At 51.5% G+C, this 24,791-nt stretch overlaps 1 protein-coding gene across 4 annotated transcripts; it reads right to left on the bottom strand.

Moving 5' to 3' along the window:
* LOC102190581 (oocyte zinc finger protein XlCOF26) lies at positions 18,939-23,954 on the bottom strand. 4 transcript variants are annotated; one of them, XM_018046770.1, is made up of 4 exons: positions 23,795-23,954; positions 20,224-22,141; positions 19,836-19,948; positions 18,939-19,662 (listed from the first exon to the last, which is right to left on the bottom strand). In XM_018046770.1, exon 2 carries the CDS (start codon positions 22,111-22,113, stop codon positions 21,502-21,504), a length of 612 nt encoding a protein of 203 aa, XP_017902259.1. In that variant the 5' UTR covers positions 22,114-22,141; positions 23,795-23,954; the 3' UTR covers positions 18,939-19,662; positions 19,836-19,948; positions 20,224-21,501. The 4 variants fall into 4 exon arrangements, with proteins under 4 accessions (XP_017902259.1, XP_017902258.1, XP_017902256.1 ...); XM_018046769.1 differs by having other exon boundaries at positions 19,836-19,997; XM_018046767.1 differs by having other exon boundaries at positions 19,836-22,141.

The following is a 24,791-nucleotide window of genomic DNA, read 5'->3' on the forward strand; positions in this document are numbered from 1 at the left end:
TTCAGTCACTCTGTCATGTCCAACTCTTTGTGACCCCATGGACTGCAGCACACCAGGCCTCCCTGTCCTTCACCATCTCCCTGATTTTGTTCAAACTCACATCCTTAATTGAATCGAGGATGCCATTTAACTGTCTCCTCCTCTGTCGCCTCCTTCTCCTCCTGCCCTCAATCTTTCCCAGCATCAGAATCTTTTCCAATGAGTCAGTTCTTCGCATCAGGGGGCCAAAGTATTGGAGCTTCAACTTCAGCATAAGTCCTTCCAGTGAATATTCAAGGTTGATTTCCTTTAGAATTGACTGGTTTGGTCTTGCTGGCCAAGGGACTCTCAAGAATCTTCTCCAACACCACTCCTTAGTAAGGAGGACCCTCCTCCAAGAAGACTCTCTCCAGCCTGCCACTGGGTCAGTCAACATCCCAGCTGTGTCACTGCCGGAAGTGGAGGTCAGGTTATGGCTGGGTCACAGGCCGGATGGTATCTCATGTCCCCAAAATTGAGAAGACCATGAACTGAGATCAAGAAAAACTCCCTCCTTCTTAGATGAAATAGGAGCTGTGGTAAGCACTCTGAGTAATATCAAAGCTTCAAATAACTCATTCTTGATTTAGCAACTTGGTTATTTGCTGAGTCGATCAGTTTGCAAAATGATCTTCAACACATTGGCTCCTGGAGAATGGATCTCTCTTCAGGGAAGGCGGCTGTTCCTGACTGGGCCCTGATCCAGGGAAGGATGGGACTTTTCTGCCCCCTAGTGGCCTTGAGGGTAATGACAAGGGAAGCAAAACCACTCCCCAGGAGGCGGGAGGAGACGGGGACGACAGAGGATGAGACGGTTGGGTGGCATCACCGACTGGATGGACGTGAGTTTGAGCAAGCTCCGGAAGTTGGTGATGGACAGGGAAGCCTGGCGTGCTGCAGTCCATAGGGTCGCAAAGAGCTGGACACGACTGAGTGACTGAACTGAAGTGAGGGGGGTTCTGCAGGGGCTCTACCGGTAAGACACCCTTCCTCCCCTCCCTCCCCAGACTCCCGAAGGCAGCAGCGGGAGGAAGAGGGGCTGGACTTCCAGAAACAGGATAAGCCAGCAAGGCACATGTTTCGCGAGAAAGGAAGAAGCTACCAGGACCAAGCGCAGTGTCAGACACAGAGGTTCAAAGACTCTCCAGATGCGTCTCTGATTCAAGGAGCTCAATCAAATGAGGGAAAAGAGACTAAATGTGTGGTGGATACAAAATGCGTGTAGATGCTGCTATAGAGGTGTGTTCAGGGGGGCCATGGAAGCAAAGAGGAAGCCTGCCAACCCTGCAAGATGGAGAAAAAAAAACAAGTGGGAAAAAACTCATCAGCCGACCCATAAGCCAGCCATTTCCTGCAGCAGGTGCTAGAGTGAGGAGAGCGCGCATTGAGGAGGAAGAGACTACATAGGGGCGCTCCAGCCCAGCCGCAGTCTTGACGGGCATCTGGAAATTTCCCCCAGAAGGACTTTCAGGCAGGAGAGGGGTCAATGCCGCGGGCAGGCAGAGTAAGGAGAGTAGCTTGAGCCCATGGAGGCAACAGGGTCAGGCTGCAAGACCAGTGAGAGGCTACTGCAATAGTCCAAGCTAGGAATAAAGACCTGAACTAAAATAGTGACAGGGAAACGGACGATGGAAAAAGGAATTGATTTAGCAGCTAGAAATGGCACAAGAATAAGAAAGACTCATTCAGGATGGTTGTTACAAGTGTTCGAGCTGCCAGATCAAAGGGAGTGCTACTCACAACATAGACATTTCTTATTTCAGAAAAAAAATTATATGTTGTTTTCTTTCAAAAACAGGACATGTGTGTTTACTACAATTTTGGCAGATGGCAGTAAAAGTGTCTTGTAACTAAATTTGTATATTTTGACAGTTTGTGGATGAAATTAAATGTCTTACTCAAACAGAGTCCTTGTTTCCTACAATATTTATTATTAGGAAATAACATGCCTATTTATAAACACTTAACTTGAAGAAGAGGTATATTCTCATTTTATATAAAGGCTAGCGGTTGCCCCGGGCTGACCAGCTGTGGGATGTCTGGGATCACACACTTTCTAGTGGCCTTTGTGGAGCTCAGGCTATGAGAGGCTGGGGTTTTCCAGGGAGATGAGCTTGTGGACACTGAGTTTAAGGTTCTAGAGTCATGGCAGGCAGAGAAATCCAAAAGGTCATTACTGGTCCCTATTTACCACATTATTCACACCAACCTCCCACTGAAAATAACTAAAACTAAACAGGATAAAGATGCTTAAATCTTCTCAAAAACGTCCAAGAAGCAAGAAGGCAATAAGGAACTACCAGGTCAAAGCAAAAACCTAGACCTCCAAGGCATGCTTTTCCCTGTGGGCATGAGACCAGCCCGGAAGATGGGGATCTAGTCTTTGTAGCCTCCACAGCAGAGGGCAACAGAAACCAAACCCCGGGGGAGGCATCAAGACCAACTGCAGCAGCCACTGTGGAAACAGTATAGAGGATCTTCAAAAAACTAGAACTAGAGTTGCCATAGGATCCAGCAATCCCATGCCTGGGCATATATCCAGACAAAACTGTAATTCAAAAAGATCCATACCCCTGTGTTCACAGCAGCCCTATTTACACTGGCCAAGATGTAGAAGCAATCTCAATGTCCAGCATCAGATGACTGAATTAAGATGTGGTGTATAGGCATATACAATGGAATAGTACTCAGCCATAAAAAAAGAATGAAATAATGATATCTGCAGCGATATGGATGGACTTCAAGATTATCATACTAAATGAAGTAGGTCAGAATGAGAACGACAAATACAATATGCTATCACTTATATGTGGTACCTAAAATATGACACAAATGAGTTTATCTATAAAACAGACTCACAAAGAACAGGCTTATGTTTGCCAAGCAGAGAGGGAAGGGTTGGGAGTTTGGGATTGGCAGATGCAATCTCTTGTATATAGAAATAGATAAACAACAAGGTCCTACTGTATAACACAGGGAACTATATTTAATATCCTGTGATAAACCATCATCTGGAAAAGAATATATAGATATAGATATATGGAGGAAGGCATGGCAACCCACTCCAGTATTCTTGTCTGGAGAATCCCCAAGGACAGAGGGGCCTGGTAAGCTGCAGTCCATGGGGTCGCAAAGAGTTGGACATGACTGACGTGACTTAGCACACACAGAAATTAACACACTGTAAATCAACTCTAAGTGAATAAGATAAATAAAGACAACAACCATGATTACCATATGCAAAATAGATAGCCAGTGGGAATCTCCTGTATGTTGCAGGGAGCTCAAATCCGCTGCTCTGCGACCACCTAGAGATGTGGGATGGGATGGGTGGTGGGCAGGAGATTCAAGAGGGAGGGAACATTTGTATACCTATGGCTGACTCATGTTGATGTATGGCAGAAACCAACCCAATATTGTAAAGTAATCATCCTCCAATTAAAAATAAAAACAATAGCAACCACTGCAGCAGACAAAGGCAACCAGGCCAGGAAGACTGTTCAAGGCTCTGAAAACAGGGACTAAGACCGAACTCACCCACTCAAACACCAGGATGGATGTTCAGGGCTGGGGTGAGCCACTAGAAAAGCATTGGTGGACGGTGGGGAAGCCTGTCACTGTGATGAGGCTGTGTGTGTTTGCTCACTGGAGCCCACCAAAGCCAGGCTTGACCCTCCTGGGCAGAAGAGAGATAGGTGGCTACATTTCAAAGGAGTAGACAGCTCCCACATCCTTGAGAAAGACAGTTCTGGGTTGTAAAACTGGCAGGAGGCTTTTAAAAAGAGTTACATCTCAAAGAGGCAGAGAAAGAATTTGGAATTACAAGTTTTCTCAAATAAATGATCCAAGGAAAAGGAGGTCAAGAGTCAGGAAGAGACAAGTCTGAAGCCGTCAGGGGGAGGAGAACATGAACAAACTGGGCCAAAGGTGGCCCGAGTCTCCCAACTCTCCATCAAGCAACGCAAACAGCCCCAGCAAAGACACAAGAACCTGCCCTGTCTTTACAGTCAGATCACCATTCTCAGCGGACTCTAAGAGGGCATCATCTCTCTGTGTCATAGTCCATTCATTCCCCCCACCCCCATCAACCCCCTCCTACCTTCTCCTCTCCCATCTTTAAAAAAGAATATTTTCTCAACCCACTTTCTCCTCCAGAGACCATCTAATTTCTCTCCCCCTTGCGGCATGTATTTGGAGAAGGAAATGGCAACCCACTCCAGTACTCTTGCCTGGAAAATCCCATGGACAGAGGAGCCTGGTGGGCTACATTCCATGGGGTCGCAAAGGGTCAGATACGACTGAGTGACTTCACTTCACTTTCTTTCTTGTGGCATGTGTTACTGATGTAGTTGTCTAGACTTGGGTGTCTCAAGGTGCTATAATCCCCTCGCTGGAAAGGAGATGGGATGACGAATGCCGAAGGCAGCTGCTCCATCCACAGGTTTTATCGTCACACCCGAAGGATTTAATCAGAAGGACATCTGTCCCTCTGCCCGGGCTGCTGGCTGGCAGGGAGGCAAGAGCAGGATTTTTAATAAGCAGATAAAGGCCACATTATTAATTATTAAAAAATCCTGCTCTAAGGCCACATGCTTCCCTGGTCGCTCAGCTGATAAAGAATCCGCCTGCAGTGCAGGAGACCTTGGTTCAATTCCTGGGTCAGGAAGATTCCCTGGAGAAGGGATAGGCTACCCACTCCAGTCTTCTTGGACTCCCCTGGTGGCTGAGTCGGTAAAGAATCTGCCTGCCATGAGGGAAACCTGGGTTCGATCCCTGGGTTGGGAAGATCCCCTGAAGAAGGAAATGGCAACCCACTCCCATGGTCTTGCCTGGAGAATCCCCATGGACAGAGGAGTCTGGTGGGCTTCAGTCCACGGGGTCAGAGAATCAGACATGACTGAGCGACTAACCACAAGCACGAAGGCCACACGGGGGCACCGAGAGCAATAGTGAGGCCAGAACACGAGTAAGAAACCAGGAGGGACCTCGGAGGCCACTTGCTTCTTACATCTCAGCCTCAGGTGTTCTGGCTTCGGGGAATTAAGGGCCAGGTCCCAGGCTCAGACAAACCACAGCCCAGCCATGGCCCACCTTCCACAGCATTTTAGATAAATATGGATAGATAATGAAGAACAATTCAACACTCCTAAGAACTTCTGAGCTAAACAAAAATGTCCCCAGAAGCCTAGCTTGCCGATGGCGGCCTTGAGATTCCCACAAGACCTTCTTTTGTGCCCGGGCCTGAGTCAGCACTTTCTGAGAAGCAGAGAAGGAGGTTAATCGCATTATATACTTGGGAGTCGTTAAGAGATTTGATCACAAATGTTACTGCCACACACACACAAAGGTGAGGGGGAGAGGTGTTAACTAGCCTCACTGCGGCAGACATGCTGCAGTATATACAAAGATCAAATCATCGCAACGTACACCTTTGTTGTGTGTTCAGTCGCTCAGTCGTGCCCAACTCTTTGTGACCCTGTGGACTGTAGTTTACAGGCTCCTCTGTCCCTGGCATTTTCCAGGCAACAATACTGGAGTGCGTTTCCGTTCGCTTCTCCAGGGTAATCTTCCCGATCCAGGGAGTGGAACTGCGTCTCCTCCACTGGCAGGCAGATTAACCACTGAGTCACCTGGAAAGCACAATCATACACCTTAAACTTACATATATTATATGTCAATAATAGTTCAATAAAGCTAGGAAAAACTTAAAAACTAAAAAGTCACCCTTCTATTTAAAAACATAAAGCTCACCGCAAAGATATGACACTCAGGTCCCCTGACTCCCAGTTACAGTGTCTTCTGTCCTTGATGAGATGCGTCCCGGAAGCCTAATGAATTATAAGAGAGCCCAGGCATGCAGTGTTCCAGAGGCTTCTCCAGGGCCCCACGGAGCACCTGGAATTAGTCTTTCATCAGAAGATGTTGGTGACTCTTCTAGACATAACCCACCTAGAAATCACATTCTGCATCAGTACAAATAGGAAGCAGGTTCTATTATCTTGCTTCTAGAAAGTGGAAGCCTGCCTGGGGAGGTAAAGGAAAAACCTGCAGGGTCCCAGGCGGCAACATAGGCGCAGGTGTCTGGCCTCTTCCTGCAGCTCTGCACATGGTCTGACTTTGGGGCCGTGAACTTCCATCACCTCCCCCAAACGTTTAGTATGTTGCCTTCTCCTGAGATGCGCCTGTTCCAGGTGAGGCCTGAGACCCCCACCAAGTGGGGTCTCTCCAGCCCAATTAGTCCCCCTCGGCTCCCCAGTTTCTGGATGGCACTGTGCCCACCACAGCTTCCAGGCCTCCTCAGATTTCATCTGGTCTCAGGGCGATTCTGCACAGAAAAGGAGGGTTCGGGCCTCACCGGATCTGCAGTATCTCGAAGGGAAAGATGAGGCAAGAACACTTCAGACTCAGCACTCACACCCCATGCGAGGGGGGCACCAGCAGAAAGGTTTCAAGCACGGAAAACTCGCCTCCATCCTGTTCACGGTGGAAATGAAGAAAGTCTGGCTTCCATTTCTCAAACCCCTCAAATTAGAGAAACAGAAACTGCTCGTTTTATTCTTCCAGCCCGAGTGGAAGTTCTGGAGGGTTTACCAAGGGCCTTTTGGAAGTCCTGGAAATTCCGACCCGCTGATCACTGCATTTCCACACCCCTACTCAGGTGCAGCTCCCCAGAGCCAGCCATGGCCCTCCCTGCTCAAGGGTCCCCCCAACTCTCCCCTCCATGCATCTCTTCTGCCCTCCAGGTGGGGTGCAGGCGGCCAGGGTGGGGTGGCGCCTGTCCCGTGCTGGGACGAGGACTCAGGGGTGCAGCCCTGAAATGGACACTGAAGGAAGTGCTTTGGAAAGAAGGGGACACCTCGCACTAAGTGAAGTAAGCCAGACAGGGAAAGGCAAATACCACCCGATATCGTTTAGGGGTGAAGCCTGACAAAATGACACAGACCCACAGCATAGAAAACAAGCTTATGGTTACCAAAGGGTAACGGGGGGAGGGATAAATTAGGAGTTGGGGATTAACATGTACGCACTACTATGTAAAAAACAGATAACCAACAAGGACCTACTGTATAGCACAGGGAACTCAACCCAATATTGTGTAATAACCCATAAGGGAAACGAATTTGAAAAGGAATATATATATAGCTTCCCAGGTGGCACTAGTGATAAAGAATCCGCCTGCCAGTGCAGGAGACATAAGAGACTTGGCTTCAATCCCTGGGTCGGGAAGATGCCCTGGGAGAGGGCTTGGCAACCCACTCCAGTATTCTCACCTGGGGAATCCCATGGACAGAGGAGCCTGGTAGGCTACAGACTATGAGGTCACAAAGAGTTGGACATGACTGCATCGACCTAGCGCGCGCGTACACACACACACACACACACACACACATATGTATATATATATATAACTGAATTGTTGTGCTACACCCTTGACACGAACACTAAAAATCAATTATACCTCAATTGTTTTTTAAAGTTAGGAAATAACAAAAAAAAAAAAAAAAAAAAAAAAAAACAGGAAGACACTCCCCAACAGGCATTCATGCCTTTCTTCGGGCAGAGAAACAGAAAATTCCTGTTAGGAGCCAGTTCACCCAAGATCACAGCTGGAAGTGACAGAGCTGGGATTCTAACCCAGTTTTAATACCAAGACTCACGCTCTTCCAACCTCAGCCATTTCTGTGCGGTGGTCACTGAAAAGTCAGTGGAAGCACCAGCAATGCAAACAGCAGTCCCGTGGCATCCCACCGCCCATCCCACCTCATCCAGAAAGAAGACCCAGAGTGTGGAGCCCAGAACCTGTCTCTACGGGAAGCTGAATTAAGGCTGCCTTTCTCAATACACTCCCTAGGCATTCCTAGCGTTCCTTAGAATTTTTCTAAGGTCAGCCAAACACCGAAGTGACTTCCAAAAATTCAAAAGAGCAGCCATTCACTCAGAGAACTCTGTTACAGCTGAGCCTCAACCTCTGAAATCCGGGCAAGGGCTCAGCATCCCCCACCGGCTCTCTTGATATTTCAGAGGCATTGCACCCCACCTCCACCCCAAGGGATCAGACTCCTCTGTGATCATAATCATGCCAAAGACCTAGGATTCTCTCAGAAGTGCTTTATGTCAGTTTTCCTTTTAAACACATTTAGTTCAACAACAACAACAAAAACCTTCAAGACATTCCAGCTTAGAACTGCCATTCTCGAGGTCAAAAATTGATTCATACTCAACTAGCTGATTGTCTTTAAGGCAATTTTATTTCCTCAGTAGCATTTGGGAAAGTTTTCAAATTTTCCAGTTAATATATCCTTAAGTCAATCCGACCACGAAGCAATTTGGCCCAATTACCTATTTAATAATTAGATCGTCTTTCCTCATCTTGAAGAGACACGTATACAGCATCACCCCTTAAGAGGGCATCCTCTGGACTCCTCCCCATCCTCATCTTTTGGACAAAAGGAAAGGGCTCAAAACCAAGACTTTAAATCAGCCTCAATCATTTCCTCCCCGCCCCAATACTTCTGCTTTTTCAGAAGTATTAAGAAGGGAACATTCTAAGGGCTTGAAGGATTGGGCTCGAAGATACTTCACCTTGTTATTACAGAAATCTTCTAATACATGACAGTGGTAGACAGAAGGCTGTAATGACCCCCAGTCCCCTCTTACCCAGCTTCAAATCATCAACACACAGTCAATAGTGCCTCATCTCTAGCTGCACCTTCTCACACCCATGCCCCAGAAAGTCTTGAAGCAAATTTCAGAGAGCATTGCATTCCCTGCGTAGGAACACTAAAAGTCCTTTCATTGTACAAGCACAATAACCTAGTTATTAATTCCATATTATCAAATATCCAATAAGTATTCAAATTTTCCTAATAATAGCTATATATTATCAATATTTTTATTGACATATAGATGATTTACAATTTTGTGTTAATTTCTGCTGTACATTAGTGTTTCAGTTATATGTATATACACATTTTTTTAATGTATTCTTTTCCATTATGGTTTATCACAGGATACTGAATATAGTTCTCTGTACTATATAGGAGGACCTTGCTGTTTATCCATGCTATATATAAAAGCTTACATCTGCTAGCCCCAACCTCCCACTCCACTCAGTCCTCAATCCCCTAGTCTTTGGAGGAGTCTGCTCCTATAGCCGATCTGCTCTCTATATCCGCCATTCTGTCTCTGTTTCATAGATAGGTTTGCCATGCTAAGCTGCTTCAGTCGTGTCCAACTCTGTGCGACCCCATGGACTGTAGCCTGCCAGGCTCCTCTGTCCATGGGATTCTCCAGGCAAGAGTACTGGAGTGGATTGCCATGCCCTCCTCCAGGGGGATCTTCCTGACCCAGGGATCCAGTTGGCGCCTCTTACGTCTAACCTGCCTTGGTAGGTGGGTTCTTTATCACTAGCGCCACCTATGAGCGTGAAAGTGTAAGTGCAAGTCCCTCAGTCATGTCTGACTCTTTGTGACCCCATGCACTATACACTCCATGGAATTTTCCAGGCCAGAATACTGGAGTGGATAGCCTTTCCCTTCTCCAGAGGATCTTCCAAACCCAGGGATCGAACCCAGGTCTCCTGCGTTACAGGCAGATTTTTTATCAGCTAAGCTACAAGGGAAGCCAGCACCTGGAGTGGGTAGCCTATCCTTTCTCCAGCGGATCTTCCCGGCCCAGGAATCGAGCCCAGATCTCCTGCACTGCAGGCAGATTCTTTACCAACTGAGCTATCAGGGAAGCCCACTATACACAGGTTTATTTGTGTCATATTTTGGATTCCACATGTAAGTGTAACGTCTATATTTTAAAGATTTGCTTACAGGTGAAAACAACCCACCGTTTTCAGCTGGTCTTTGTTTTTCCCACTCTTACTACATTCTTCTTTTTCTCTCATCCTGTGGTCGACTCGGCAGACTGTAGAGTTTGTGCCTCACCCCATTTGGGGCCTATTCCCGTTTTAAAAGTCCCTTTAAATAAATTTTGATGAGCAAACTTTCATTGCCAGATTTTTGGCTCATTCCCTTTGGAACGTTACTCCATGTTTTCTTCTTCTCCCCTCTTGAAACTCAGACGAGAAATGTATGTTGAAATTCATTACCTCCATGTTTCTCTTCTCATCAGCCTTTGGGTTATCATCAACCTTCACTTCATCTCTAAGGGGACAGTTTACAGCTCTGATTTTTTTTTTCACTCACTTCCATAGGGCACTCGAAAGCCTCATGGTTCTATTTATTCATCCAGCAAATATTTACTAACGGCCTGCATAGTCCCTGATTTGCACACTGTAATAAAAACGCGGCCAGGCAGGCCTCAGAGGACAAAGTCCAATTCACGCCACATCAGTTCTCGAAATGTGCCCTAGAGGGCGCGTCTTTCCCGTTGGCATCTGACAAGCGGCGTGGCTAACTATGTGCAGCCTACACCTCAGGACAGAGTCAACCGATAATCTCACACAACTTGCACCTTAAAAACGAAGTAAATTCCATTTACTGGATTCACGGACAAAAAGAGAAATATATAAATTACATAATTCCTCCCAAAAGGTCCAATTTTCCAGTAGACATCACAGGTAGAATGCCTGGGGCTTACCGGTTTTGCAAAATTATAAAAATGTTAAGGACTATTTTCATTCCAGAGTACCTAAAGAAAACTGAAAAATTGAAATCAATAAACTTTCAACTGAATGTCAGTGAGAGTGACATATCAACTTTGCTGTTAACTGCAGACTCAAAAAGGCTTCCTTATACTTAAAACAATTAACAAGTTTAATTCTCTATACAGTAAAATTTCCTGAGTATGCCCCAGTAACGGCCAAGAAACCCAAGTCAGCTGACACAACCAGTATTTATACAGCACCTAACCTGTACCAGGCATTGTTCTGGGCTGTGGATGGACAGAGTCCCACTACCCTTGGTGCTTACATTTGAAGAGAGAGATAATGAACAAACCAACAAATAAATAAACAAGGTCATGTCTGTGATCACTGTGGCAGAGGAAATAAAGCTGGTTGATAGGGGAAAGCACACATAGGGAGCTGTTGAGTCAAGCGTTTAGAAAATGTCTCCATGAGATGACAGCTATACAGATATCTCATTGACAAGAGAGCGCTGGGAATGTCTGGGAGCATAATTTTCCAGAATATTCCAGGAAGAGGGAACAGGGGCAAAGTCTTACCCATGAGAGTGTGAGTTTTTAAAAGATAAAGAAGAGTAGGAAGAGCACAAATAACAAGTATTAGGATGTGGAGAAAAGGGAACCCTCCTACACTGTCGATGAGAATGCAAATTGGTGCCATCATATGGAAAACAGTATGGAGATTCCTCAAAAAACTAAAAATATAGTTACCGTATGATCTAGTAGTCCCAGTCCTGGATAGGTATCTGAAGAAAATGAAAACCCTAATTTGAAAGGATACATGCACCCGATGCAGTGGTGCAGTGGCCAAGAATCCCCCTGCCCACGCAGATGACGCAAGACTCGCGGGTTCCATCCCTGGGTCGGGAAGATCCCCTGGAGAAGGAAACGGCAACCTGTTTCAGTATTCTTGCCTGGAGAATTCCATGGACGGAGGAGCCTGGTGGGCTACAGTCCATGGGGTCACAAAGAATTGGACACAACTGAGTGGCTGAGCGCGCACACACAATGTTTATAGGAGCTTTACTTACAATAGCCAAGATCTGGAAGCAATCTAAATGTCCACTGACACATGAATGGATTAAGAAGATATATATACACAATGGAATACTACGCAACCGTTAAAAATGAAGTTTTGCCATTTACAGCAAGATGGATGGACCTGAAGGGCATTATGCTTAGTGAGATAAATCAGAGAGAGAAAGACAAACACTGTATGTTATCACTTATACGTGGAATCTAAACTATAAAACAAATGAAGAAATGTAACAAAGCGAACAAGTTCACAGATATTGAGAACAAAACTAACCGTTACCAGTGGGGAGCAGGAAGGAGTGAGGGGCAAGATAGGGGTAGTAGCCCGCCAGGCTCCTCTGTCCATGGAATTCTCCTGGCAAGAATATTGGAGTGGGCTGCCATTCCCTTCTCCAGGGGATCTTTCTGACCCAGAAATCAAACCCAGGTCTCCTGTACTGCAGGCAGATTGTTTATCATCTGAGCCACTCGCAGGTACAAACTAGAGGTATAAAATTAATAAGCTACAAAGAGGCATTGTACAGCACAGGGAATATAGCCAGTATTTTATTATAATAACTTTAGAGTATAATATATAAACAATTTGAATCTCTATGTTATATATCTGAAAGTAACATAATGCTAATATCAACTATACTTTCACTTTTAAAAAAATAGCAGAGGAGGAAGGTATACTGAGATGAGGAGGAGGAAGGCATACTGAGGTGAGGAGGAGGAAGGCTGCTTTTTCTGAATATACTGAGATGACCATGCCCTGTCTTCATTAATCTGTTGCAGTGATATATTTTTTTAATAGATTTTCCTTATGTTGAAACCTCTTTATATTTTTTTAATAAACCCTTTTTGGTCATGATACATTTTTAAATATATTTCTGGATTTGACTTGCCAAGATTTTATTTTGGATTTTTGTGGAGATCCTCATATGTGAGACGGGCTGAAAATTTTCCTTCATTGTCCTGTCCTTGTCTGGTTTCATTTTCAAGGTTATACTAGCCTCATTAAAACATTTGGGGATATTTTCCCCACTATTCTCTGTTTATATATGAAGAATTATCATTAGAGGTTGAAAGCCTTCCCAAATAAAGCAATCTGAGCTCCTATTTTAATTAAAATTTACCTTTCTTATTATTTTTTCTCTTTCTTTGGGCATATTCTGTTGTTCTTTTCCTAACTTTTTAAGTTAAACTCTTGACTTCTTGATTTTCAAAATCAAGAAGTCCTCTCTTCTGATGAACATATTTAAGGGTTAAATTATGGTTGCATGACTCAAAGTTTGTAAGGTGGTGTTTTCACAGTCATTCATTCATTTTGTCATCTTTTTGTTAATCATAGGCGTACATCTTTTTATTGCACTTCACAGATGATGCATTTTTTTACAAACTGAAGGTTTATGGCAATATTGTGTTGGACAAGTCTACCTGTGTCATTTTTCCTACAGCATCTGCTCACATCATGTCTGTGTCACATTTTTCTAATTCTCACAATATTGCATACATTTTCATTATCATGATATGAAATAATGTTAACATATTACATTACAGTGATCGGTGATCAGTGATCTTTGATGTTACTCTGGGACTTACTGAAGACTCAGATAAGGGTTAGAATTTTTTTGTAATATAGTATTTTTAAATTAAGTTGGCATACATTGTTTTGTTTGAGATATAATCCTACTGCACACTAAACAGACTATAGCGTAAACAGAATTTTTATATGCACTAGGAGACAAAGAATTCACGTGACGCTTCATTACAATATTCACTTTATTGCAGCGGTCTGAAAGCAAGCCCACAATATCTCGCAGGTGTGCCTGTATTTCTAATTTCATTGTATTCACAGAATACAACCTCTCAATGATACCTATTTTTTTTTTAACATCATCCCATAAGTGGGACTGGAGAAGGAAATGGCAATCCACTCCAGTGCTATTGCCTGGAAAATCCCATGGACAGAGGAGCCTGGTAGGCTACAGTCCATGGGGTCACAAAGAGTCAGACACGACTGAGCGACTTCACTTCACTTCACTTGATAAGTGGGACTGTTGTATTCACTGGCTCTGTCCCTTGATTTTCTCATATTGCAAGATTTCCTGACTATACTCAGAGTGCTGGCCAAGCTAACAGTCCCCCTTTATATAACCCTCTCCAGGCATTAGGGAGAAGGGACTGCAAATATTATCATACACCAGCCAGGCAGAGGTCATGGGAACAGAAAGAAGGTCCAATGGGGATTTTGTTGTTGTTGTTCCAACTCCAGCACCCTACCCAGAGCTAGAATCCAATCAAAACTAACATGCCCTCCACCTATCCCGGGGAGGGGCGGAGGGCCGGGGCAGAGAGATTTGCACGTAAAAGTGAGGGAGAAACCAGAATCCAAGGCTGGACAAGTCAGACCCCAGGAGCCTGTCAGCTGACCCTCCCTTCCAGGAACACGTGCTCAGGCATCTCCGAGTTCCCAGGACTGAAACTTTCAGCAGGGCCACTGGGCCTGTGCCTGGGATGCCAGCTCCAGGCTCACAGGTCACATGGGAAGCGCGGGGAGAATGAGCTCTGTCCAAGGGACAGTGACTAGTCACATCAATCCTGTCCCTGGGATTCTGCAGCTGGAATAAAGAGGGGCACACAGGGCAGGCGGCCGGGCTGTCGAGGGCGTTGGCAGAGAAAACATGGTAACAGGCCCCCCGAGCCAGCTCAGAGGCAAGGTGAGAAAGCGGTGACCAGTGTCCTGCTCCAGCAGCCTGAAACAGGCTGTTACATACAGACCAAGCGCTCCCCCGCCCCCAGGACTCTGTGGGGTCATTCCTCCCCAGGAGCCCACAGTGCACACCCCTAGTCATTTCTGGGGGTGCTCACGTGCGCCAGAGGCTGCCTGTCCCCTCTATCCTCCAGCCACTGTCTCTGCCACCTCTCAGGACCCACAGACACCATCACACCACCCCACTCCCGAATCGCTCAGGCCCCACACCTGGACACAGTTCACGTTGCCCCTATCAACTCAGGCCTCCAGAACCCACGCGCCTGAACCCTGATCCAGGGTGCTGCTTGTCTGCTAGCAGGTTTCCAGGGGCGGAGAAGGACCAGCTCAACCCCTGGGGTCTTTCCACATCTCCAAGCCACCTTGGTCCTCTGGTGCTCTGCCTAACAACAGCCTTTTAAAAATGATTTTTATTAAACACAAAGGGCTTCCCAGGAGGCACTAGTGGTAAAGAACCCACCTGCCAATGCAGGAGAGGTGAGAGATGGGGGTTCCATCCCTGGGTGGGGAAGATCCCCTGGAGTTGGGCATGGCAACCCACTCTAGTATTCTTGCCTGGAGAATCCCATGGACAGAGGAGCCTGGCAGGCTACACTCCATGGGGTCACAAAGCGTCGGACACGACTGAAGCAGCTTAGCACGCATGCCCAAACACAACAAGCTAATATGCTGGTCTGAGGCATCTGTGTTTGAAATGCTACCTAAGTCTAAGGCTGGCACGAGAAAAGCAATGGTTATCTGTTCTACGTGGGTTTCACCACCTTACAAAGAACACAACCACCTCCAATCTGTCCACCAGCACTCTTTGATGAAAGCCCACAGCAGCAGGCAGAACTCGATACTAGTCACGATCTCATCTGTGCGAGATGCTTTGATCGTGTAATTGAGCGTGTATGTCTCAGCAACACTGTCTTCGATTGAGGTCCTAAGAAGTGGAGGCTGAGCCAAAGATTCTGTTCAAGGGGAAGAAGAAGTGTTGGGAGGGGCTCTCAAGAGCAGGGGAGTGGGACACAGGCTCGGGTTGGGGAAGGAGCCAAGGATGTGGTCTCAGCAGGAGCCCAGTGTAGCCTGATCCCCAGAGCAGGCTGCCCTCAGATCTGGCCCCACACCAGACACAGTGACTGCTGGGTCAGCGCTCACTCGAAGTGGCGGGCATGGTCTGGGAACAGCCCCCAGGCTAAGCAGCTGTGAAGCTGAGCAGTCAGCGCTGGAAGCAGCTTGCAAAGGGAATCTACAGGGTCCTGGCATTCTCCACTGTAGACATCCTCTCACCTGGGCATTACTAGGGTGAGGAGAGGGAGGCTTAGTGATGCTTCGAAGGAGGATGGAGCGGGGAGTCGGGGAGGGTGCACAGACTGGGTGGAGGAGCTGCTCTGCTTTCTCAGGATCGGCCCTTTCCTGGACCTTTCTCTCCTGTGCTGTGCTCTGTGCTGATGGAAAATTCTCATAAAGCCAGGCTGGCCAGGCCAGGCTGGGCACCGCTGATGAATGCTCTGTCCCCTGGGGACATGGGATGGAGGGGCATTATGTCTGGGATCCTGGACCCTGGAGGTTCCAGAAGGTGGAGACAGCGTCTTGTCTCTACACCCAAGCTGCTTAAGACAAATGACATGCTTTAGTCTCCCGCCTCTTTGCACAGTAGGGTTGATGGCATGTCGGAGTCAAAAGGCCCACCCGAGAGAGGTGGGAAAGTGAGGTAGGGCAGACCACCTGCACACACGACAGCCTGGACCTCTTGTTAAAGGGCCATTTCTGATTAGAGGTGGGAGGGGGCTGCAATTTTGCAGTTATAACAAACCACGAGGTTGCTGGGTATAGCAGGGGTGCTGGACTGCCACTCGGAGTCCACTCGCCTGCCCTCTCAACTCTGGTTTTCCCTGGTGATTCGTCTCTTCCCACCCCGCACCCCCCCCACCACCACCCAACACACACACCACGGCCTCCAGGTGGAGCTGAGCCTCTTGGGGTGGCATGTGCCCAGGCCAGGCCATCCAACATGTGGCCCTCCCCAGATCTGGTGAAGCCACTGCTCTGGCAACAAGCATCAACAGATTCCGGCCGAGGATGGTCAGCCCTGCAGCTGGTTCTGACTCTCAGGGAAGGAACTGAGCCTGGGCAAGCAGAAGGCAGAGCTGCTGCCCGCTCCTTCCTGCCCTGCGAGGCAGGGAGGCAGCAGAGAGGGAGATGGGCTGGGTCCCGGCACCACGGTCAAGTCCCCACCCTTCTCAGTTACAGATCCCGTGGTTCCCCTTTAAGGTGTCAGTGGATCTGAGTTGAATGCGGTTCCTGCTTTGACTCACCCCGACCTGAGTCTGGTCTCCCAGGCCCTTGTCTGCGAGTTACCCCGACTCAAGACCCCCATCGGCTGATAGACACGATTGACACAGCCCCAGGTGTGAGTCGAAGAGCGAGGCACGGAAGGAAGGTTCAGGAATGAGCGCATAACCATGGGCCATGACCAGGCCCAGCCCTCACCAGGGACTGGAGGAGAAATCACTCATCGAAGTCTTGGCAACCCGGCGGCGGGCCTAGCACAACGCCAGGCTCCAGCACCTCCTGCACCAGGAGACCCCGGGCTGTGAAGCTGAAGCAGCGTGTCAGCGGCCGGACCTGCCTTTGGTGGGAGACGCAGCAGGATACGGCCCTCCCTCTGCGTGGTCTCTGCAGTGCATGCGGTACTTGTTCGAGTCTCAGAACCCGTGACGCAGGAGGAGCAGAGTCAGGAGAGGGACAGGACCGGCCAGGGCCTCCTGGTGGGGATGGGCTGGCGCCCAGGTGTCCCAGCGCTCAGGGACCCAGGGACCGGCAGAGGGAACCACCTCGAAGTTTCTCTGCAGTTCTGCCTGGCCTCAAGCTGGGCAAGCTGCGGGGGCTTACTCCAAGGCGCCCTGATATCTGTCTATTACCCAAATCCAGTAGCAGTCATTAGCCAGCTGGGGGAGCCCAAGCTGACTCACTGCTGTGACTTTGGGGCTCTGCGACTTTGCACGTAACCCCGAAAATGAAGGAGGCTGAGGTAAAGGCTTCCCTGCTCCCAGCTGAGCTCAAATGACCACTCACACGAGCTGGTGTCACGAAAACATCAATTCCTGTTAGTCAGCTCCGGCAGGCGTCGGTCACCTAGGGAGACATCCAGCCTGAAGGTCCAATGCCACACTCCTGAGGAGCCAGACGGGGTGGGGGAGGGGTGGCGGGGGCAGGCGGGGGCGGGGGGAAGGGGTCTCTCCTGTCCCACTGCCCCAAGGAGGGGAGAACCAGAGGCCTCCCATGACCTCCCATTATTGTCTGGGAGACCAGCCCACAGCCCAGTAAAATGCACTCAGTGGGCACACCTCCCCCCTCAACCTCCCACCCCGTGGCCTCCTGCCCTGGACCCACCAGCCAGTGGGCAACTAATTCCTGGGTGTATGAGCCCAGCCCTGCTGTAAACCCTGCCAGAGTTCAAGAAGGAAGGACGCGACCCTCGCCTTCAGGGAGGCCCCCCCACCGCCCCCGTCACACACACAGAGGAAACTTGAGTATAAGCCTGCACATACCTCTCATGGGCGAGATGGTGTGTTAACACAGGGACTGTTCCAAGGAGGGAGGGGTGTGTGCTAGGTGGTTCTAGAAGGCAGGCCTGGTGGAGAAGAGGGCTTAGGAGGGTGAAGCAGAGGTGGGCGGAGGGGCACAGGTCAGACCGGCACCAGGGGAGGTGGAAGATGAACAGAGCAGGGGTGTCTGCGAGGGTCCCCCCAGGTGAGGCAAGGACCCAAGTGAGGGGAGTTCCAGAAGCGTGGGGCCTTGTTCTCTGACCTCTGCAGAGTGGCCTGTTATCCCAGAAGCTGGAGCATGGCAGGCGGTCAGTAAGAACCCATGTGCAAATTGCACCAGAGACCCATGGGGGCCCCCAGCAACCCTGACTGAACCCCAGCTCAGCCCTGGGAAACCCCCACCCCCACCTCAACACAATTCCCCCTCACCCCGGCACTCACATCCCTGGGATTTGACCTGCATGTCATAACTAAAGTCCTCTCCCACCCCCGAGGGTTTCACTCTCCATAACCCACCTTACAAAGTCTGGTTGTCCCCAAAACCCCAGCCGGGCCATAGTCGGTCCCCCTTTTTCTGAGGGGTGGTCCACTCTTGGGAGGCCAGGGAGCTCCAGGCCAGGTGTGAAGCCCGGAGGAGCCCTCGCCCTGTGGCTGGCCCCAGCCTCGCCCTCCTCTTGTTCCTCTGTGCCCTGTGGACACCCGGAAACTTGTCTGCCAGCCTCTCTCCCTGCCCGGAGCTGGCGGGCACCAGCGGGGAGGTGCCGCTTCCTCCCCAGCCTCCCTCCTCACCCTCTCCACATCATCCTGAGCCGGCACTCAGGAAGCCAGAACAAGCAACCCCAAACCAGAGGAGAGCAGAGCAGCGCCCCCCAAGCTTCTGGATGATGACGACGGCTGGGGAAGGGAACTGAGGCTCCTGATGCGCCGACTGTGGGCTGTGCGAGGACAGAATGACTATTTGGGGTCCCTCCTCAGAATTCTTTATTCCTGAAAAGGGAACGAAGGTCGATGGGCACAGAATGGGGGAAACGAAATGTGACTCGAACGAAGACCCTGACCCAGGACTCTGTGTCAGCTCAGGAAGGAGCAGCGGGCTAGCCCCAGGGCCCAGGGATCTCAGCCTGGAGTCCCGGAGCTCCTGGAATCCCTCGTAGATTCTGCATCCCCATGAGTATGTGCATCTTCCTGGGGAGAAGGTTCATAACCTTTGCCATCTTGCCAGAGGGCTTCGTGAGCCCAACAGTGTGAAGAAACCACTGCCCCGAAAGGAGAGGGAAGCCTGCAGGCATGCTCATCCCTGGGGGGATGGTCTTGCCTCTGGAGCCGGTGTCTGCTTCCACTTGCTGTGTCCTCCCCAGAAGCTCACTTCCTGTCTCTGGTGGGCCAGGCGGGAGCACAGAAGTGGGTTCCCCACACATGCACCATCGCTGCTACCACAGGAGAGGCCGGGCAGCCAGGACCACCTCTCCTCTGGCTGTAATTCCCAGCAGGCCTGGGGAGTTTTTCCACCGAGGCACAAAGTCTGTTTCCAATTCCAGGCTCCATTGGACCCTCTGCCTTCACCTCCCGAGGTAGGTCTTCTTAGGGGACGTGTCCTCATGCTGGGGTGCAGGCCCAAGGCCCCATTCCGAGTCTCTGTGTCAGAGGCGCCCTGCACACTGCCCAGAGCTCCTGACCACTCCACATCTGTGCATAAAGACAAAGAGACCAGGGTCAGGTCTGGGGTGGAACATGGCCCCGCCCAGCCTCCCCGCTCAGCCAGGGCTAGGAGGGAGCAGTCATGGGCCCCCTGCACCCAGTTCAGGGTTTTGCATCCTCTTAGCCCCTACCAAGCACCCCAGGATTATAATCCCATTTACCAATGAGACATCGTGGGTTCAGGGTACTTGGTGACTTGGTTCCAGATGTCCCAGGTCCCGACTTAATCTCTTAATCTCCACCACTAAGCACTAGTCCACATTGCAACAGCCACCTACGGGCGGCAGGCAGAGGACAACTGATCCCCAAGAAGCCACACGGCTCTAAGGAAAGGGGGGAGGGCAGAGACAGGTCTCCAGCACTGAGCACCAGCCTGGGTGTAGAGCAAGGGCCCTGTGGAGGCAGGTCCTCTCCCAGCCCCCAGCTGCCTTCTTCCCAACCCACCACGCAGGAGGCCACGTCCCCTGCAGACACCCATATCTCCCACCAACGCCCCTGCCCATGCTTCTACTACATGGTCCCGCATCCTCAAAGCCCCATTTTTCCCACCTGTAGGAGCATCTCTTAATGATGGTACAGGAGAGATACAGGGTCTTGGGGTCCAGAATCCAAAATGAGGTCCAGGCTTGCACTGCTGCACCACTAACTCCTGTGTGTGACTCAGGGCCAGCCTGGGGGAGCCTCACTTTCCTTGTCGACCACATGGCGGAGAAGCCCAAGCATCAGCCTGGAATCTGAGGCCTGGGGGACAGGTCATGGCTCACCCCTTTCTCACTGCATGACTTTGGCCAGTCCACTCAGGGAACCTCAATTCTCTTGCCCAGACGACCCCAGGACCCCGGCCCTACTTCCATCTCTCCTCCATGCCTCCAGTTGTCCTTGAACCACACTCGCGCTCACTGGGCTCTTTCCATTAAACATTTTGGTGTCCCCTCTCCCTGCCACAAATCCTTTGTAGAGCAAATATAAGCCTCCAAGTTCAGATGCCCACCTTAGAAACCTTCCATACTCTATGGAAGGTTCTATGTTCCCTATGAGTCCCCAGGACCCAGATCAAACCATCAGACTGTCTTGGGTGTCACCAGTCACCTCCCCATCCCCCAGAACACTTTTAAGTCTGTCCCCTACGGTAGCCGGCATCACCCTGTATGAGCACCCCAGGGACAGGGCTGTGCTCCTCCCAAGGACCCCACTCAGCAGACAGCTTGGCACACTGGGGCACTCAATTAATGATGTCACCTCCTCTTATCTGCTAAACTTAGTCCTCAGAACATCCCCGGGAGGAGGAGGCCCTCCTCATCTTTAGCCCCTACTTATAGATAAGCAAACTGTGTCATGAAGTGAAATGACTTCTCAAAGGTACTAAATACCTTGGGGCTGGGGGAAGCCTGAGGATTGTGGACAGTATCCTCTCCAGGTGGCTTTCAATGCTGGCATTCAGGGAATGAGGATCTAGTAAGAAGACAGTCCTACGCCTAGAAGCCCTGTGTGCCCCACCTTCCCCACGTGACCCCCAACAAGACCGAGAGGGCTCTGGCCAGTGCTAAGTCTCACCTGCTCTAAGCTGCGTGTGCCTGTGGAGGAAAACCAACACTGGGGCCCAAAGCAGCCGGGTGCAGCCACCCGGAGGGTCCTGGAGGATGAGCGGAAGGAGGCGGCCCAAGCTAGGCAGCGGCCCACTCCTTTTGAAACGCCCCCCAAGCCAGCCCTCATGGTCTCCCAGGATCCCGTCCAGAGAGGGGCCCCCAGCCCAGCGGCATCTCCAGGGGTCACAGATGCGGCTCTGGGGCGGGGAACAGTCGGCGGCGGCAGCAGGTTCTGCGCGCATCAGAGCACGCGGCCTAAATGGGCCGCCTGGCCCTCGGGCCCGTGGCCGTGGCTGCGCTGGTGGGTCTTGAGCGAGCCCTCGCGCGCAAAGCTTTTGCCACAACGGGCGCAAAAGTAGGGCCTGCGCTCCCCGAAGACGCCGGGGCGGCGCGGGTGCGGCGCGGGCATGCGCGCGTGGGTGCGCTGGTGGTTGAGCAGGAAGCGCGGCTCGCGGAAGCAGCGGCCGCATTGCGCGCACTGGTGCGGCTTCTCGCCGCTGTGGATGCGCTGGTGCGTGAGCAGGTTCTGCTTGAGGCTGAAGCAGCGCCCGCACTCGGGGCAGGGGAAGGGCCGCTCGCCCGTGTGGGTGCGCTGATGCACCTCCAGGTTGTGCTTGACGCTGAAGGCCTTGCCGCACTCCGGGCACACGAAGGCGGCTGCGCGGCCCGCCCCAGCGTGCGCCTTCTGGTGCCGCACCAGGCTGGGCTGCTGAGCGAAGGTCTGGCCACACAGCGGGCAACGGTGCAGCTGCTCCTCCGCCGGGTGGTGGATGACCAGGCCTCGATCGTCCCCCAGGCCCTCCTCCCCGTCCCCCGCAGGGGACCCGCCCCCTGAGGATGCCAGCTCGGTCATGGGCACGTCCGGCTGCAATCACCAGCCCCTGAGGAGGCAGAAGCAGAGAGAGGAGTCAGAGGGCACCCGAGGGTCGGCCAGCCCCCAGCCTCAGTGCCCATCACTCCCCAGTCCTGTTCGAGCCAGTGTCCCCCTGCTGGAATGGCCTTCTTTCTTCTCTACCCCTTAATCACATCCTACCCCTCCTTCAGGCCTTTCTCAGATGACACCTCCTGCTAGAAGCCTTCCTTGACCCTTCCAGCTTCTTTTGAGCCACGTGGCCCAACCCTGTGACCCTCATGCATCACACAGCACATGGGGTGGTCATGCCACCTCTGTCTCCCTAATCTGTGAGCATCTTAAGGACAGACCTGCTTCCTTTTATGACCCACATCAAACGCTGTGCCTGCCACACAAGGCATGGAATAAATGCTGATGAGTAATACTCAGGGGCTTCCAGTCTTATAAGTTGTCCTGAACCCGGGTGCGCCTTATCCCTCCAACCAAAGTCTTGGGGAGGGGAGGGACAGACATCCCCAATCTGGAGGGAAGGGTGGGGTCGACAGTGGTTTAAAGATATTTTCGCAGAGCTTAAAAGAAGAAACAAAACAAAAGCCCTGTAAACTTGAAAGTAACCTCAGTTAAACATTAAAGGCAGCAGCTCTTTGTTTATCAAAATGAGGCATGCCTGTAAAAGGTTTGCAAGTCACTGAACCACAGTGTGAGCTCGCAGGGGGCGGGTCTCAGCTTGATTCCTCTTGGCAGCCCCCCAGGAAAGCCTGGCCCAAGGCTGAGGAACACTCTCAGCTCAACAAACACCCCCAAGTTCAGTTCCACCTCACACTGCTTCTCCTAAGGATCCTCTTTCCCAGGGTACTGTGTCCCTCTTAAATTGTTGCCCACACAGCCCTGAGGAAGGGGCAGGCTTATTGAACCCCAGTTTATAGATGGGGAAACTGAGGCTCAGTGAGGTCGACTTACTTGCCCAAGGTCGCCCAGCAAGGTGAACTGAGACTAGGCTGTAAATTTCCTCATTGTCAAAAGTTCTTCTCAAGGTACTAGCTGCTCACCAGCTAAGTGCCCCTCAAAACACACACAGAGAAGACCACCACTCTCCTGGCCCCCACAGGTCATCAGGACCCAAAGGACCACTGCTTCTGTGGGGCGCTGTCTGTGGCCAACACCCTCACGCCTCCCCAAATCCTGGGCTCCAGCTCCTGCAGAGCACTGAGGCTTGCTTCCAGGGGTCGAGCTGACCTCCCCCCATGCTATTCCCCGCCCCTATCAGGGAAGCCTCCTGGCCCTTCACCTGGACCTCCATGCAGGCCTTCTCCACACTTGCAGATCTCCCTGCTTACCACCGCCTCAGTGGACCTACCAGCAGAGTGGGGTCTCAGAGGCACCCCCTCTGTCTCCCCCTACCCTCAGGCCCCCGGTGGAACACCACTCACCCCGGGGAAGGGGACAAGGACTACTTGCAACAGACCCCACCCCCAACTCTTTCCCCAGGCAGCTGCACGGATGTTTGCAAAGACAGATCATCTCTGTCCCTTGGGCCAATCTCAGCCTGGCCTTGTCTCTGAGCCGCCTCCCCACTCCCCCAGCTATACCCCTGGTCGAGGGCCCCGCCCGCCGAGAGGGTCTCAGGCCACGGTCCCCAGTCTTTCCGGCGGCAAGTTCCTCCATCCCATCCCGCACTCACAGCCCAGGCGGCGCCCCAGGTCCTTCGGCCTCCGGCAGTGGCTCTTTCCTCGAGTCTGCGCTGCTCAAAGCAAATACGGTAACTCTCCGCAACGCCTCCGGGGGCCCCTTCTCCCTCACCCCCAGAAAGACCGCCAGCCTCCAGCACCGCTCTTCTTATCAGATCGCGGCGTGAATCGGAAGAGCTGACCCCACCCACCCGAACCCCCGCACACAACCTTGCCAGCTCCTCCGGCCAGAGCGAGATCCTGGAGAAATATGGTAAACTCTGCGTCGCAACCCCACCCCCACGAAAATATGTAGGCCTCCCACTCTGCTGCAGCAACCCACCCCATTCCGCTGCAAGCCCTGGCTCCCTTAGGGGATTCGTGCAACCCACCCCGCTCCCGCAACGCCGGGGGTAAGGCGGGGAGGGGGCGGGGGGGGGGGGAACCACGCCACCCCGGATAAATACGTAAGTCGCTGCGCTCTCCACTCCCGGAGAGGGTCTGCGCGGCTTCCGGCAAATACGGTAGCGCGCCCGCAGTGACCCGCCCCCAAGGGTCCGGCACCGGCCTGGGTAAATACGGTAATCTCCCTCCACGGCCTCCGCCCCGGACCCGGCCCGGGACTCCCGAGGCGCCGCCTCCCCGCAGCCCGCCGCTCCTTCGCAGCGCCGCAGCCGCCAACGTCGCCGCAGCCGCACAGCAGCCCCGTGAGGCTGGGAGGTCTAACTCGCCCACAGCCTGGCTGGAGCACCGAGGAGGGCTGCGAGCGTGGCTCCCGCCAGGGGCAAGACAAGGAACCAGGCTGGGGGCCAGGGTGGGGGCTGTCAGGACGCCCAGGCGGGCGGATCGCCCCCGGTCCCCTTGTCCCAGCCATTCCCGGTTCAGGATTCCCCGAGGCCCCCCGATTCAGCAGTTAGAGCCGCAGCCTCGCCTCCTTCATCCTACGGCTGTGTGCTCGGTCGCTCAGTCGTGTCCGACTCTTTGCTACCCCATCCATGGACTGTAGCCCGC

This window comes from Capra hircus, chromosome 4, assembly GCF_001704415.2.
Source record: "Capra hircus breed San Clemente chromosome 4, ASM170441v1, whole genome shotgun sequence".
Lineage (NCBI taxonomy): Eukaryota > Metazoa > Chordata > Mammalia > Artiodactyla > Bovidae > Capra > Capra hircus.

What these genes read in the sequence shown, in the direction of transcription:
- LOC102190581 (XM_018046770.1), bottom strand. Translation starts at nt 22,113, where the DNA reads ATGACCGAGCTGGCATCCTCAGGGGGCGGGTCCCCTGCGGGGGACGGG.